Genomic DNA, 15,862 nt, shown 5'->3' with positions numbered 1-15,862 from the left:
AGAGGGCATTTCAAGAATAGGCAGTATTCCTGCAACATAAATTGACCCAACATGATTTGAAACAATTAACCCTCTGATATCAAGAGTCAGGATTTCCTGACCCACAACTCTAATGTATTTTTCATTAGTTCTAACAGCTGGTGAGCACAGCCCTCTGGCCTTAAGAGGTTTATTCCTTTTTTTTTGGAAGAGAAACTTGTTGTGAACATGGAGAGTGTAACACAAATAAAACACAGCCATGGTGAAAGCATAGCAGTAGGCTATAGTTCATCTGATTCAGCCTTTCTGTGCTTCTGTGCAGCCGCTGCCTATGGGTCTCATACGCTGCTGCCTCATAGAAAAATATAGTTCTGCTTCATGACTCTTGCAGTGTCTGCTCGTCTCATAAATTCAAGAGTGTATTAGTTGCACTCCTGAATATAAGTTCTTGTAACCAAGTGATTTGTTAGGGGGAGATCACAAATGTGTCTGCAGCAGGAAATGGAGACCACCTCCCTATATTTAAGTCACTTGTATCTCACTTTTCAGGGCATAGTTGTGAATTATATTCATTCTGCATTTGTAATTAGCGGGTGGCATAATTGATGAAGGCTTAAAGTGATGTGTCTGTTAAAATATCCTGTGCTGCCCGGTGATACTTCACTATGTTATTTTTGTTAAGTTAAAAGACAGCAAAAGAGGAATTGCTAAAATGGTATCCACCGTACTGTTCCGTTACAAGAGCAGCATGACAAAAACCCTGAATGGTTTATTTTTTCGTTGGGCAGGTTACTGCATATATGTAAGATAACGTTTATGTAAAACGTTATTGTATATTTTGTTAAAATTTTTCTAATGCACAAAGTCTTTATCATTTGGTTTTTACTGACTAGATACAGACTTAGCATCTTCTGTGGTCCTGCAGTTGTATAAATCTTCATTATTTTCATAATGTTTCTAAGCATTATAATGTGATGTTGCATTTATGGTCTGTTGTTTTGTAAATCTGAAACAACTGTATATGAAGATCCAAAGTGAGTCTCTCTGTGCATAGGAAATAGGAGACACATTCTGCCCCCAGTGTGTGTGTTTCTATCAGCCTCTTAATATGTACACACAGGCATGCACTCCTCTGCTTAATTCCTCTTATGCTCAGTCTCTGTCTTTACTTGCACTTTGCTGTTTGTGGCTATTTACACTGAATAGATGGATACATAAATTGGATTTTGTGTGAGCACGCACACTTTTCTTAGAGGCTCTTCTGCTGAGCATTGACCAAGCCTGGAAATTACCTTGATTCTTAATTTGGTTGGGTTTGTAGAGCTTAATTGTTTGAACGTTTTGTAACTGTGATCATAACGGGGTATTTTATAATATCAGGAAAGATAGTTTTAATAAAGCTGTCTAGAGCTAGAAAGAGGAACTCTTCCTTTGATGCTCCTTTGGTAGATGAAAACATTTTTGTTCAATAGGAGACCAGCATATTTTTTTTTTGCTCATTTGAGACCGGTTCTGGCAACATACTGATATTCATTCAAATATAAATGCCATATTCACTTTGAAATGCAAATTGTTTAAAGAAAAATAGCATATGGTAGAGGTAAGTACCTTTTCAAATCGGCTCCCACACTTTAGGGATGTGAGTACAGCTAAAATTATTCTTTGGAAAGAATCTGGAGCCTTTGACACATTGAAGCTTGAACTAATCAAGGCTTCCCAGTAAGCATATACACATATCCATATCAAGGAAACAGTGCTGAGAATACATGGATTAGCATAGTAATTTAACTGCCCCCTGCTAATCAACTTAAGCAACCAGCTGATGCATATGTGATATATTTGAAGAGGTACTCTTTCACAACTTCAGAATGGGCCAGGTAGCTGACCATGGATTTCATGTTAATGTCAAGATATGTATCCGTCTGTCTGCATATGGATAGGTACACATATGTGTGTGTATACATGTACAGATGGGGGAGACAACAGATGCGGAACGCATCAAGGCATTGCTTGTAAGAGCTTGATGTAAAGGCTTCATGTGCCTAACCCAGTGTACAGGTTTACTTTCAGATGAGTATTGCTGGCCTCCTCTTTTTAACTGTCTCTATCTCTTGTCTACTAAAAGACTGAGATGATTTCTGCTCTTGAGGCTTTATCTGTGAGCAAAAATAAAGGATAATTAATTTGGGGAGGTCTAGATTGGGTTTTGCCTGTTATAAACAGGAAAAACCATAGGACTGTTTTGTAGAAGCTTTATACAGCATACAAAGTGTGCAAGAACAGCAGCTGACTTCCAGTACTCCTTGTTCAGCATTAGTGCCTGCTGGAGTGGTAGAATACACATCCTGGGCATGCTGCAATGAAACCGAGAAGTGAGAAAATTAGCAATGGATTGGGAAATAATGATTTTTTAAATAAGGTTGTAAGTAACTGGACTTACTTATATAAGTGCTAGAGCTGAACACATTCAGGAAGGGGAAAGGAAAGGACATACACTATTTTCTGTAGTCCAGCCCTTCTGATATCTGTCCATGTATTCTAGCTTGCATGGTGTGATATATCGTGAAAATCTTACAGCACGTGAACAAAGTGGAATTTACCTTGAATAAATGTTATCACAAGGATTGCAGGTAGCAGGGTTACCAGACTATGGCAATAGAGCTGACCTGGGTTGCATCACTGATCAGTAAAGTATTGAACGATGGGACTTGGCACCTATTTGTTGCTAACAGGCCATACTTTTCAGAAATGTGAAGTGAAAGAAAAATGCCTGTTTGATTTTCAGAATAAGTCAGTTCCACAACAGGTTAATGTCATAATGTGGGGTATAGAGTTTCAGATGCCATTAAGGGGAAAGCAAAGCTTTTGGTGCTGACATGGTGATGTAGAATTCAATATTAGGGTATCCTTTTAAATTTTTGATTTTGCGCCAGTTAGAAAGTGACTGGATGCTTCTGTTCAAAAATTTGTGAACTAGGTGAAAGGTGTCAACATACGAATATTGCTGCTCTCTACAACTCAGCCACCCAGCACAGAGTAATGGGGATGTGTCATCCAGCAAAAGATGTCCAGTAATTGTTTCTGTTTTCCCATAATATCTAAGAAGTGCTTCATCTTGGCTTTCACATACCTGTTTTCTCCTTCATGATCTTGGTTACAAAGATGCTCTTGCAGGAATCCATCACATTAGCTTCCCATTTTACTAGGCACAGCATGAAAGTGGCTACAGGCTAAAAGTGTGCTTTTGTGGCACTGCTCTTGAGTCTGGCAGGGTAGGTGCTTGTGACAAAATAAGTTGTTTCCAAAGGTATTTTCTGGTAATAATCTGAAGATGCCCAAAAAGGTGCTACAGCACAAACAAAACAAAACCTGCTACATTATTGTCACCTCTAAGTTTGATTTGGTAAACTCATTTGCAAAGTTAAAGGCTACTAAACAAAATCATAAACAAGACCAGAAAAAAAGTTGGTAACTTTGCTCTAAGTTCATCTAAAAACAACAATTTTAAAGGGCCTGTAGCTATCTCATCCTGTGACTGCAACTCAAATTGTAGTTAAAGGAACCACAGCCATTTTGCTGCTTAGATGTGTCAAAGTGCAAATTGTTGAAAATATTTCTGAGCTTCTGAGCTCAGAAAGGTTGTCTTGTTTTGCCTTGGGATGGAAGTAAAAAGAAAAAGACCATTTAGTCATTCAGAGACACCTGGAAATGTTGGTTGAAAGGGACCTCTGGAGACACATCATCTGTGCCATCCTCCTACTTGAAGAAGCAGGACTGTCACCGGTGTTAGGTAAGTTCAGCTGTGTCTTTTGCATAGCTGAGCTTTGGAAACTCGAGAGGATGAAGATCCCCCAGCTTCCTTTGGTAGCCTGTTCCACTGCTGCGTATGAGCTTTCCAAGCTGTACTGTTGCTGCTGGTTTATATCACCTAAAACTACCAAGCATTTGGCTCCTTCATCAGTGAAGTGTCTTGCTGCCTACAGCTACCAGATATTAGATCAGCCGTTAGCTTCCTGTTCACCAGACTAATAAACCAGCCCAGTCTTCTCAGTACCCCTGTAGGCCGTGTGTATTAGACCTTTACCTGTCTTGGCAGTTCTTTGCTGGCTCTCCTCTCCTTTTCCAGCAATTCTCTTGAAGTGGGGGATCCAGAACAGAGTACAGTGTTTCAGATGCCTATCACGGTGTGCCCAGCTTGTGGTTTGTGTTGAGTGCCATGTTAACATACATTCTGGCATCCATTATCGACTCTTCAGTCCTTCACAGCAGTGCTGCTACTCAACCAACTGGCCCCCAGCCTCTGCTGCTACACCAGGTTGTTCTGCCCCAGGAACAGAGATTAGGACTTCTTGCTGAACCACATGGTGTTTTTATGTTGGCCTAAATCTCAAGTTTCTAGAGTCCATTTGGTCTCAAGCTCTGTCTTTCTTGTCAGCCACTCCCTTTAATTTGGTGAATCATCAAAATAATTTATTAACTTTCATAGTTTTTCTGGACTGTGAAAACCAGAGGAAAATGTTTTTTTCAATGTGAGCATCAGTGGCATCACAGAAGTTCATTTGGAAGGTATTTCTTATGAGAGGCCTCAAAATATGTACTGTCAGCTAGTGTTTCCATTTTTCTCTTGCAACTTTAAGATACTGAGCCATAATTTGATCCTCTGCTTTGTACCTTCATTTCTGTAGGCCTGATTTTTTTCAATGAATGTTTCTTTGGAAGGTGTCTTTAGAAGGTGCTAAAACACCAGTGTTAGCAAATTGTTCTCAGTTGATGGGTCAAGGACACAATGTCCCGAAGGGGACCAGTTGTTGGAGGTATAAATTTTTTCAACAGTTTGGCAGATGATGGTCAGATTATGAAATTATTTTGGACAAAAGGGTTGTTCAGGGAAGGTGATTAGAGAGGAATTATGCACCAGTAGCTAAAGCACTGCCTTGGGAGGTCCCAACATGGTTCCAAAATCCACCTTAGACTTTGCATAATTGAGCAAATTAATTTTTTCTGTATTTCATGTCCACAAAGTAGAGATTGCCAAACAGAAGTTCTTGAGAATTAGTAAGTGCATTTAAGACTTAGGTGGACAGATACTGTAGTGATGGATCTGTGTTAAGGTCTAAAGATGAGATTCAGTCTTGGGAAAGGGGAGGAGAGAAAGGGACAATTATGCCAACTCTAATAAACACAAAGTAGTTCACTAAGCTCTGCTGTCTTCCCAAAGGCTGCTCTGGGAAAAGACATAATGATAGAACTGGGAGTCAGGAGATCTGGGTTTTATTTTCAAGTCTGCCACAATCTTCCTTTGTGGCCCTGGGTCATTTAACCTCTGAAAAATGGGGGAAATGATAGCAGATAATTAACAACCTCACAGGAGCACTGAAAATTAATTCATTAATTTTTCTGAACTCATCAGTAGAAGGTGCAATGGAAATGCAAAGAATTAGAGTATTTTATAAAATTGTGTCTATTTCTTTCCCTTTACTTTTGTTTTTAATTTAAAGAGTATTCTTAAATCCATAGAAGATCTATGGGGTACCTTTTGAAAGCCTGCCATGAGGAGTGAAACTACCCTTGTAAAATATTTGTATCTTTATGATATGCAAGTCCTGTCCTAGGAAAGGATTAAATTGTGCTCAGAAACCAAAACTGTAGAGCGACTTCCGCCCATATCAAGTTATGAGTAAGACCATCAGAAACCTGAGTTTCTGGAAAGGTTTTAATTGTTTTGACTCTAAAATTTATTCAACCAGATCACACGTCTCCTGTTTTATGGTGGGAAATCTGTCCCTGTTGCTCTCCCTCCACACATACCTCCCAGCATTTTATTGCCCTAGACCTCACTGATCATGAAAATACTAAAGTTGTTTCTAGTGTTCACTGAGTAAAAGCTACTCTTTGTGTCTCACCTCTTGTGTAGTAGGCCTTCGTTTAGAGTTGTGATGGGTGTATTGCTGTGGGATGAGACAGGAATTATATTTGCAGTCAATGGAACAAGCCCCTAGTGTGTGCTTTGTGTCATGATACTGTTTTAAGAGTAAAAAATCTGCGTAAGTTTTTTGCTTGGTCTTGCAGTGCTAGTAGTCATTTGCTCCCCATTGCTGTGTTCTTGGTTTCACTTGGGGGACATGCTTATGTGAAATGATATCTAGAGGTAGATTGTTTTAAACTCTTTGAGTTGGCTTAGTTGTCTCATTGTGGCTGCTTGTGTACACAGTGGTTTTCAGGAATAAATTTATTTTCTGTGTACAGTCTGTCTTTCGTGCTCTACCTGTAACAAGTGGAGAAGCTCTACAAAATGTGACTGGTAGCAGGACTGTGGAAGATTGTGTTTTCCGGAAGATGAATGAAGCGAATGAGCTGACATCTTGAAAATGTAGGCTCTTTTGTCAGAAGTTCCCAGCTGGATTTGAGTGGGCTACCGACTGCTACCACTGCTACTTGTGGTGCCCCAAGCTGGTTGTCTTCAGAGTTTCAGGGAGGGCTGCTGTGGTTTTTGTGTTGGTTAAGCAATCTTGTTTTCTGCTGTTAAGATGCACCCATCCATCTTCATGCAAATCAATTTTGTCTTTTCTATTGACACAATTTGTTTTCCATTTATGTCTAGGGAACGTGACTACTAGCACATCTGTGTCTCAGATGGCAAGTGGCATCAGTCTAGTCTCCTTCAACAGTCGTCCGGATGGTATGCATCAGCGCTCTTACTCGGTCTCCAGTGCAGATCAGTGGAGTGAGGCAACAGTCATTGCAAACTCTGGCATTAGCAGTGGTAAGAAACCTCAAGCTGGGAGGGGGTTATCTGCTATGGGGTGAAGGGGGAACTTGGTGGTTTGCTTTTTGAAAAAAGGAGGGGGAAAAAAAAACCAACTTGATGTTCCCCCAGATGCTCTGCGGGAAGCCAAACTTACGCAAACTTGCAGCATCTGAGAGAAAAGGAGAAATTAGATAAAAGAGAACAGATCAATACAATACCTTTTCAGCAGGAAGAGCCAATGTAATTATAATACTGCTTAATTTTAATTTCAGGTACATAATGTAGGTTGTTCACTTGATATTCTTATTTCCTTACTCTGTGTGGTAGGTATTAGCAGTAAATTATCCTCCAGATCTTTCCATCAGCATGTCCTTTCTCGGCTGTGCTCTTGCTTTAATGTATGCACACTACTGGCATAGTCATAGTGTTTTCTTTGTGGAGTGTTTAACAGTATTAAAAGGAGCACACACTATTCCAGATGGTGTTTTGCAATGATTAGATTGTAACAGTGAGACAAGGGTTGTTGTTTCTAAAGGGTAGGCATGATATTTGGTAACAAAATGGTGCATCTTGCCTTGATGGAGTGCCTGAGAAGGACAGAGATATAATGCCGTTCACCTATAGCTGACCTGCTGCCTACGCAAATTAGAGCATCCTTGGAGCAGCCATGGAGGGTAGGCTGGGACTCAGGTGTTTCTGTTGTGATGTGCTGCAGAGATGGTTCATACTGGTGAAATACACATGTCCAGGACATGGTCTTTAACAGGCAGTTAGAGAAACCATGAAAGGTTCATGGAACAGAGGGGAAAAGGAGATGAGTGTGTGAGAGAGAAGAGTGAACTGAAAAGAAACTGAGAATATGGGTAACGGGGAGAAATGTGAGTAGAAGGGGAGAAGAAAGCTGTTTCTGATAGCTATCCCTAAAGTAGTGAGAATTATAGGAGTATGAAAACTATTTCACATGTACCATGTATATGTATACGTGTGTGTATATATATGTGTATGTATGTATCTGTATAAGGTTTGAATCTGAGTATAGCCCTGATACTGTATCTGGGTTTTGAAGCAGCTTTGGACAGCTTTTCAGTGCCACTTTATGAGAGCAGAAGGTTTAAAGTCGTGGTCACCTTGGCTCTGAGTGGCATTAGCTCTCAAGTTCATAGTTGCTGAAACATGTTTCTAGAGCTCTATACTTGTGGGCAGCATCTTCAGGAGCACGGTATTTGTGTCAGAATGGTACAGATTTTAACCAATAATTTTCTAAAGCAAGCATCCTTTCTTTCAGCCTCAGTGACAGCCAGAAATACTGCTAAGCAGCATGATAAAATGTTTCAGCGCTTTTCTCTCTGTGTTCACCCAACTCACCCACTCTTTTCCAGACTGGTTAATCTTTTAGGGTCATCAGCATTCTCCTACATGGATTCCTTTAGACTGAACTGGTTTCACAGTTAAGGCCATATATTCCTTACCCTTTTCCCTAGCTGCTTTGTTGTTTTAATCCACCCCAATTCTGTATCCTTTTTAAAAGGTTATACCAAAGCTTCGGCTTTTTACACCCTTCTTTTATACTGTAGCTCTTCAAAGAAGAGTTGGAGAATATTATATGTTTGCCCTAGAAGGCAGGCAAGTGAAAACCACGATGTAGTCTCAGGTCCTTGACACCTTGGCATACCTACAGACAGGTGAGCAGATACCGTCCACTTGCTCCCTAGTGCCAGATGTGACAACTGAGGCTGCAGTAGAGGAAAATCTTCGAAATACAGAATTCAATTAGTTCCTAAAAGTGGTGTGTAGTTAATACGTTGAAAAGTAGAAATATAACCTAAAGTCCTGCCTATTCCCTTCCCTTCTACTTCCTAATGCTGTTTCTGTTTTTGAGATATTTGCTGAATTTCTCTTTTGCTCCTGATGCTGCACTTCAGCTAGTTTTAAATTCCTGGTAAAGGGTATCTTTTCTCCCGCACAAGCCCTGGACTCCGAGTGTGTGCTGTACCTTCTTCTGACTTGATGTTCATATGTGATTACTTCTGGATCAAAAGAGATGACAGCTAGAATTATCTATGAAATATTTATTCCAAAAATGCAGATGACTGGTGGGTACTTTGAATAAGCCTGACTTGAATCATTTTTTGCAGAGATTCTATTAAAAAAAAAAGTTGCACTTCTTTTAAATACATGGGGAAAATTGGACTAGCAGTTAGTTTTAGGCAAGTAAGTGTCAGCAGAAACAGAACTGCTACAAAACCTCAGGAATAATTCATTGCTATCAGTGTACAATCCTTCGGTAAGCTCATAGACGTGTCCTTTATGCTGGCAAGTTGACGCATGAAAAACCCTTTTTAATTTCAGGGGTTTTTTACCTCCATTAAAAGATTTTTGAATTTTAGTCATAAAAAGATAATACTGTGAAAGCAGCAGGTATGGCGAGAAGCTAAGCATCTTTTCGAATTCAAATGGCAATGTAGTCGAGAATGTGCCTGCTTATTGTCACATGGTTTTATTGTAGACAAAATAACATATTGGGATTCAATTTTTCTCTGCACCTTTTTTTTCACATTAAATTAATACTTTGTGTGGCTCTGGAGAACTTTTCAAAGTCTTCCAAACCAGACCTTTGGTTTCCTGGGGCTTCTGTCTTTCAAGCAGCTGTGAACATCTCCTAATTAGATAAATTACTTTGTAGTGGGCAGAGCCACAAAACAGGAGGTGCTGGTTAAATTAAAGGGGAAAAATAGAAAAATCCATTCTCTGAAATGGAATGCCCCACTGCTTTATGACTATTACTGTTGTAAGGTTTTACATTTAAGTACCTGAGGTTTAAAATTAAATGTCTAATATAATTTGGCACTGGTAACATGAAGCCTGTGACTGCCCTCAGAGAAAATCTAGACAGCTTAGTTCAGTGTTTCAAATTGCCGTCTGCTTGATAGTGAGCGGATCATGCGACTGGCTCACTATTTAGCTAAATACCACCTGCTGTTCAGCATAATTTTAAATGCAGTACCATATTTGCCTTAAAAACTCAGAAATTTAAAAAGATTGTTCCAGCAGCACATGAAAAATTAATTCTTTTTCCTTTTTTTTTTTCTTCTTATTCTTGTAAGTACTTGACAGAATTAATTTTAGCAGCAAGAGAGAATAAAAACTGGGGGCAGTAAATCCCTGTCGGGGAACCTCTTGTGTAGATTCTTCATGGACCCAGAATTGATCTACGTGTCAGATCCTGATGTAGTTTAAACTGTTTATCACCGTAATGGTGGTAGAGAGACCATGAACATCAACTTATAATCCTACATGAAAGAAATTGGTGTTTGCAGTCAATGAAGGAGCAGCTTAGCTTTATTGATAGATTTAGAACAATTACTGCTGCTGCAACTATTGGCTGAGAGATTTTCCTGGATCGCATTGGAAGCCTGCTTTTTTTTTTTTTTTCTTTGATAAATCTTTTCCTTGATGGATCATTTTTTTCACCCAGAATTATGTGTAGTGGCTCGCTGCTGGGGAATAAGAGGGTTGTCTGGTCTCAGGGGAGCCATTCGTAAACTGTTCAGGTGGTAAAGTTTGGTTCAAGAATGTACATCTGCACAGTCCCTCCTCTGCAAATTCAGCTGTTACTTGATTCCTTATATTCTTCTGCAAATTTTCTTAGCTGGAAAAGCAGGACTGTTTTGGGGAATCTAGGAAAAGCTGGCCAGGAGTACTGTTGTGAGGCATCTCAAACTTGTACAAAACGCAGTTTTTTCCTATGGAAAACAGGTCAATATTAACTAGTGGTGTTGCTGCCATTAATGAGAGATGGTGCTGCCCTGCAATCTTTGCAGTTTGCACATCTTTAAAGAACTGGAGAGACAGATCCTCAAACTTAGCAGCAGAGGTGGTTTGGGTTTTGGTTTTTTTTTAATGGAAGAAACTACAGTATTAGGTGGCAAAAAAATTAGGTTCATGAGACTTAACTCACAGAAGACTGAGGGTGTTATTTCCTACCTGGTGCTGAAGTAGCAACTTGTTCATTCTCTTTTTAAATGTCAGGTTTTATAGTTTGGTTTTTAAGAGTGTGTCCTGAGAATATCAGAGGGAAGAATTTCTTTCTTAAAGTTATAATATTAAGCACTTCTGAAACAGTGCTGCAAACAGTAGTTTGCATGGGACAGGGATTTCTTTCCTCTGGACTTGTAAATTGTCATTTGAATTCTAGCGTGATATAAAATTCTGCAGTAAATCAAATATCTGTTTAAATATCATCCACTTAGGCTTTATCACTGTACAATTGCTTGTACGGGCCATTTGATCTCGGCTGTAATTTATGTAAGTTGTAATACCTGGTGTCTTTTGAGTTTCTAACAGTTTGGTGTTAGGGTCTATTAATGTGAAATTGAGTTCTCACTGTGCCATGGGGTATGAGAGGTCATTGGAGTGTTTATATTAATGCAGGCCTTACAACTTGCCTTACTTTTCTGATCATAAGCACTTGGAATGATTAAATGATGGAGTCTGGTGCTATACGCTGAAAAAGAAAATGGTTCAACTTGCTTCTGACAGTCGTAACACTTCCATTTCAAAAGTGAAACAGAAAACATCCTTTAGAGTTGTTCAAATTCAATAGGCAAGTTCTTGACTAGGATGAATTATATAATTTCAAACAGATTTATAGAATTTCAGAATTATTTGTGTTAAGTGTACATAGATGGTTTAGATTGGAAGAGCTTTCTCCTCCTTTTTGAAGAAGGAAATAATTACTGAAAAGTAATTTTTTTTTTTTTTTGTCTAGCTACTCTAGAGCTACTCTGGGATTTCCTGCAGTTGCTAATATTTAATAATATAAAATTTGCCATGTACAAGATAGTATATGTGCAAGTAGTTTACATTGCCTTTAAGAATAGGAAGAAAAAGGGAATATTCATGTACTTTTCACAGCCTTTTGTGATCAACAGGCAAATTGCTTCTGGCAAATACTTCGGAGGAAAACTGTCAGGGTAAACTCTGCTGACAACAGCTTGTTACTGCCTTTGCTTTCTAAATAGCCTAACATACCTTGAGGAAACTTGGGTTATAAAGTACTACTTTTTAGCAATTTCTGGAAAATGATCCCCTTTCAGTATGAGGTTTCATACTCAAAAACTTCCAGTATTAAAATTTAGTTGACACTTTTGACAAGCTCTTACCTGAAGTAGCCCAGTCAACCAGAAATATTAAAAAATCCTATGCAACAATGTCCTACGTAGCTGGACTCTCACCAGCGTAGTGTCTATGCCTTTACTCAGTCAAGAAAGGGAATAGGAAACTCATAATTTTTTCTAGAATTGCTGTAGCACCTTCCTTGTGGCTATTAATGCATGGCAAGAACTACCCTGCAGGACTTCACATTTCAGATTGATTTTAATTTGTACAGGGGGAGATGCAGTTTTGCAACCTGTGGTTCCCCAAAATAATATAAGGCATGCAAGGCAGAGTGTTTGCTGTGCTTGGGATGAGAAATAAGTTCCTTATAATAATAAATTGGTTTCGAATTTCATCCTTGGTTTCAAAGCAAATTATGAAATGCTGCTTCTCTTTCTTGAGAAGGAGGACAGGAATATCCTTATTGTATTTTCACAATTAATGAAATTTGCCAAATTGCCCAAGCAATCTGCCAGCACCACTTCATTTAGGCTATAATTTAAGCAGTTTCACTTGTGCACATTTCATGGTCTCTGAGTGTTGGGTGTCTCCTTCTGGATCCTCACCATAAAGAATGTGAGGTAGAGACAAGACATCTGCAGCTAGATGTTCTGCTATGTGTTCTCATAGTTGTGTCATTCATCATTTTTCCTGTTGCAGCACGATGAAGAGGAGGGTACCAAAGACTGACATTTAAATAAGACCCTAGAAGTGGTGGTGTTTCATACTGGCTTCTAGAACTTTTTAAAGGAGGAGGAAGCTGTATCAGTTCAGTGCTCAGCTAGAAAGAGGAGGTCAGCAAGAAAATCTGATGATTGTCTGACAGCTTGAGCATTAGTCAGGAAAGCGTCATGCTGCCTGTGCCCTACCTGAGCTTGAAGGCAGATCGAGAGAGGAAGCGTGAAGTTTCTGAGATGTGGGTGGATGTCCCATTTGTCTTTTCACTGAGCTTTCTTCTCCAAACGGTGTTGGGATCAGGATAAGTTCTCTGAAAAGGGTTTCAGAGCATTAAACTAAATGATGCTTTCTGCCTGTGGTTTGGTAGGAATGTGTTAGCATCCAGAAGCAGTAGGACTCAATGTTTGTGTTTTGTATACCATAAGAATCTCAACTGAATGGGAGAGTTCAAGGTTGCCTTTCTTGGGGAGGTTCCTACCAGTTTCACAATATATAAGCCCTTTCCTTATGTTCTCTGGGTATGTGTTTGTTGCCAAATTATGGGAAAAACTTGTACTGTCATACAGATTAAGAACATCTGTATGGCGAGGTGTTCCTGAAATTCTGCCCAACGTGCAGTGCTAAAAAAAAAAGTAATTGGGGCAAAAAACTCTACAATCTGCTACTTCTGTGCATTGTGGATTCAAACGCTGCTGGCTTGCTCACTGCCCTCAGTATGCCGTTCACCAGGGCATCCGGGCTGTGGGTTGCAGCTCAGTGAACGCCAAACTGTGGATGAGCCATTGCCGTTTGGTCCCACTGGGAACGCATCACTTCATGATGAGTTAAAAGAATGAAAGATATGAAAGTGGTTCTTCTGTTTCTGTGTCCATGGTGGAGGGGGGAGATGGCACCAATCAACCTTTGAGGCTTAAACTGAGCTGTGTCGTGATGTTGATTTGAGGAGGACTTCGGGCGTGTAGGCATTACTGCACAACTTTGCTGGGTTTCAGCTAAGTACTTCTCTGTTTACCTAGTGCTGCTATTTAAATCCTGAGGTATATTATGTGGATTTTTACAGTTCTGCAGTTCCCCAGAAACCCATCTGCTTTTCTTGTTTAAGATCCTCTTCTTTCTGCCCCCTCCCTCCCCCCGATTAAAATATAAAGAATTGTTTCATTCAGCAATTAAATCTGCACTTGGTTCCAATGTGGCAAGAAATTTGAGTTTTCATCTTCAGATAATTTGACATTGGCAGCCTCATGCTCATCTTAATCTTGTTCACAGCCTGAACTGCCAAATGTCTGTCAGTAAATTGTTTATGTGACTAAATTAACTTTTTGAGTGGAACTATAAAGCTTTGTTTTCTCCCAACATTTACTTATGGATGCTTAAATGCATATTTTGCATGTAGTTTTGCTTAAAATTTAAACTGAAATAGGAAAGTGTATGACACGTTCCTTATAATAGGGGAAAAAAGATTTGGGTTTTTTTTCCTCCTGGTTACTGATGTAGATTAATCTGGTGTGATTGCCTAGCAATGTTCAATAAATCAGTGCTTTTTCTGCCTGTAGCTAGGTCTGGTTGTCACACCTTCTCTGTTTGCCCCCAGTCAGGAGAAAAGGGGGAAAAAACACCCACCTCAAACCAAAGCACTTTATTTTTATTCTGGAGCATAAACTTTAGCCTGACAGGATAGTGGGAACAGTGAATGTTCTCTGTCGGGTCTTCAAGCTCATGTCTGGGAGATGCTTCCTGACCTTTCAGGTGCAGGGTTAGTGTGTTGCAGTACACCGCTCGTCATATTAAACCACTGCTGAAAGTCAGTACTTATCAAGCAAGGAAAGTGGATACCTGGTACTGATATCGCTAGAAACGGGGACACTTTTAATTTCAGATTATGTTTTTAGAGAGAGATCTCCACAGCTGTCTCCTTGTCTAACTTCAGTTGCAAGTTGGTTCTCTGTAGCTCAGGTGCTTGATGTTTGGCATACACAGCACTTAGAAGTCTGTAAAATATATTCTGTTTTCTGTTTCTATATTAGTATCTGCCAGAATGGAAGGGTTAATACTGAAGGTGATTGCACCCCTGTACAAAGTGTATTCTTCATCAGGGAGGCTATCCTGTAATCTCATTTGTATGAAAAAATAGTTCAGTCTTTGAAAGGGTTTGGGTTTTTTTGTATGTTTGTAGTTTAAGATTGCTTTAGTCTTCAATGTTTGCAGTTTGGAATGAGTTTTGTTATGATTTTTCTTGGCAGGTCAGTCGTGACATAGTTTGAGATAGAGGATCAGCTGTGATTGTTTTTCCTGGTATCTCAGGAATAAATGTGACCTGTGGTTTTAAAATGCTTGAATAATGGCTGAGATATCAACACGTTTGACTTCATGCAGCAGCAGCAGAAGGACAAATCTTCTGGCACTAGCTATTAAAAGCTGAAGGGCTGCATTTGATGTGAGGATACTTGTATGTATTCAGGAGTGATGTATCTTGGTAAATTATAATTGCAATGAAATAAGTACATGAGCCAGATTCACACAATATCCTACAGCAGTTTATGAACTTTGAAAAATAAAATCATGTTTACAGAGAATAAAATAAATCGAGAGGTACATTTTCAAGTAAACATACAGGAAAGGTGTAATACTGCATGAGTAAAAGTGTGACACTATAAACTCTTCTGATTCAAATAATATGGCTTAAAAGTTTCATAAGCCCAATGCATTCTGTATTTAAGGACCTTATAAGGAAGACTAAAGTAGGGAAATTAGTAAATTTCCTGGATCAGTACACTTATATTTTTCTTAATCTTTTTATCTAAATTTATATAGTGATAATAACGTATATTTTAAAATTAGATAAAGTTTAGTAAAGTTTTAAATATCAGGTTGAGAAAGTAAAAAGTTAATGTATAGCTATCGCTGGAATAATTCCCGATCTCAGAATTTCATTTTATGTCCATACTTTGGAAGTTCAAATAGATGCTTCTAGTAATTAGATTTATTGTTTAGTGTATGTCTAGAAGCACACTGCTTTGTTTTGTCAGGATCTGGATGAAGTGTGTGCAAGAAATGCACACCATGCTTTTATTCTACGGCCTAATGAAGTTTCTGTTCCAATTAACGTGAGAGCGGTTGCCTCATCAAGTATGTCTGTCTGTAGGCTCCGTTTCTTTCCATTCCAGATCACAGAGCTTGGGGTACAGCGATGTTGTGTATACTTTACCTATGGAATCCAACACTTCAAAGCTTCTTCACAGCATATACAGTTCAAGGAGTGAAAGAAGCCTCTGTGTTAAATCTGATACGCAACTCCTTCAC

At 39.2% G+C, this 15,862-nt stretch overlaps 1 protein-coding gene across 3 annotated transcripts in view; it reads left to right on the top strand.

Moving 5' to 3' along the window:
- Positions 1 to 15,862, top strand: part of AGAP1 (ArfGAP with GTPase domain, ankyrin repeat and PH domain 1) — a 240,221-nt gene that overhangs the window by 115,896 nt on the left and 108,463 nt on the right. For 2 of the 3 annotated variants that reach the window (XM_064452169.1, XM_064452168.1), the window contains one exon: positions 6,581 to 6,742. The exons of the other annotated variant lie outside the window; for it this stretch is intronic. In XM_064452169.1, coding sequence (XP_064308239.1) covers positions 6,581 to 6,742 — 162 coding nt within the window. The remainder of the gene's footprint in view (positions 1 to 6,580; positions 6,743 to 15,862) is intronic. 3 annotated transcript variants of the gene reach the window in all.

Source organism: Phalacrocorax carbo, chromosome 5 (assembly GCF_963921805.1).
Source record: "Phalacrocorax carbo chromosome 5, bPhaCar2.1, whole genome shotgun sequence".
Classification (NCBI taxonomy): Eukaryota; Metazoa; Chordata; class Aves; order Suliformes; family Phalacrocoracidae; genus Phalacrocorax; species Phalacrocorax carbo.
The sequence above is the reverse complement of the archived record's forward strand: the minus strand, read 5'-3'. Positions and strand labels throughout refer to the sequence as shown.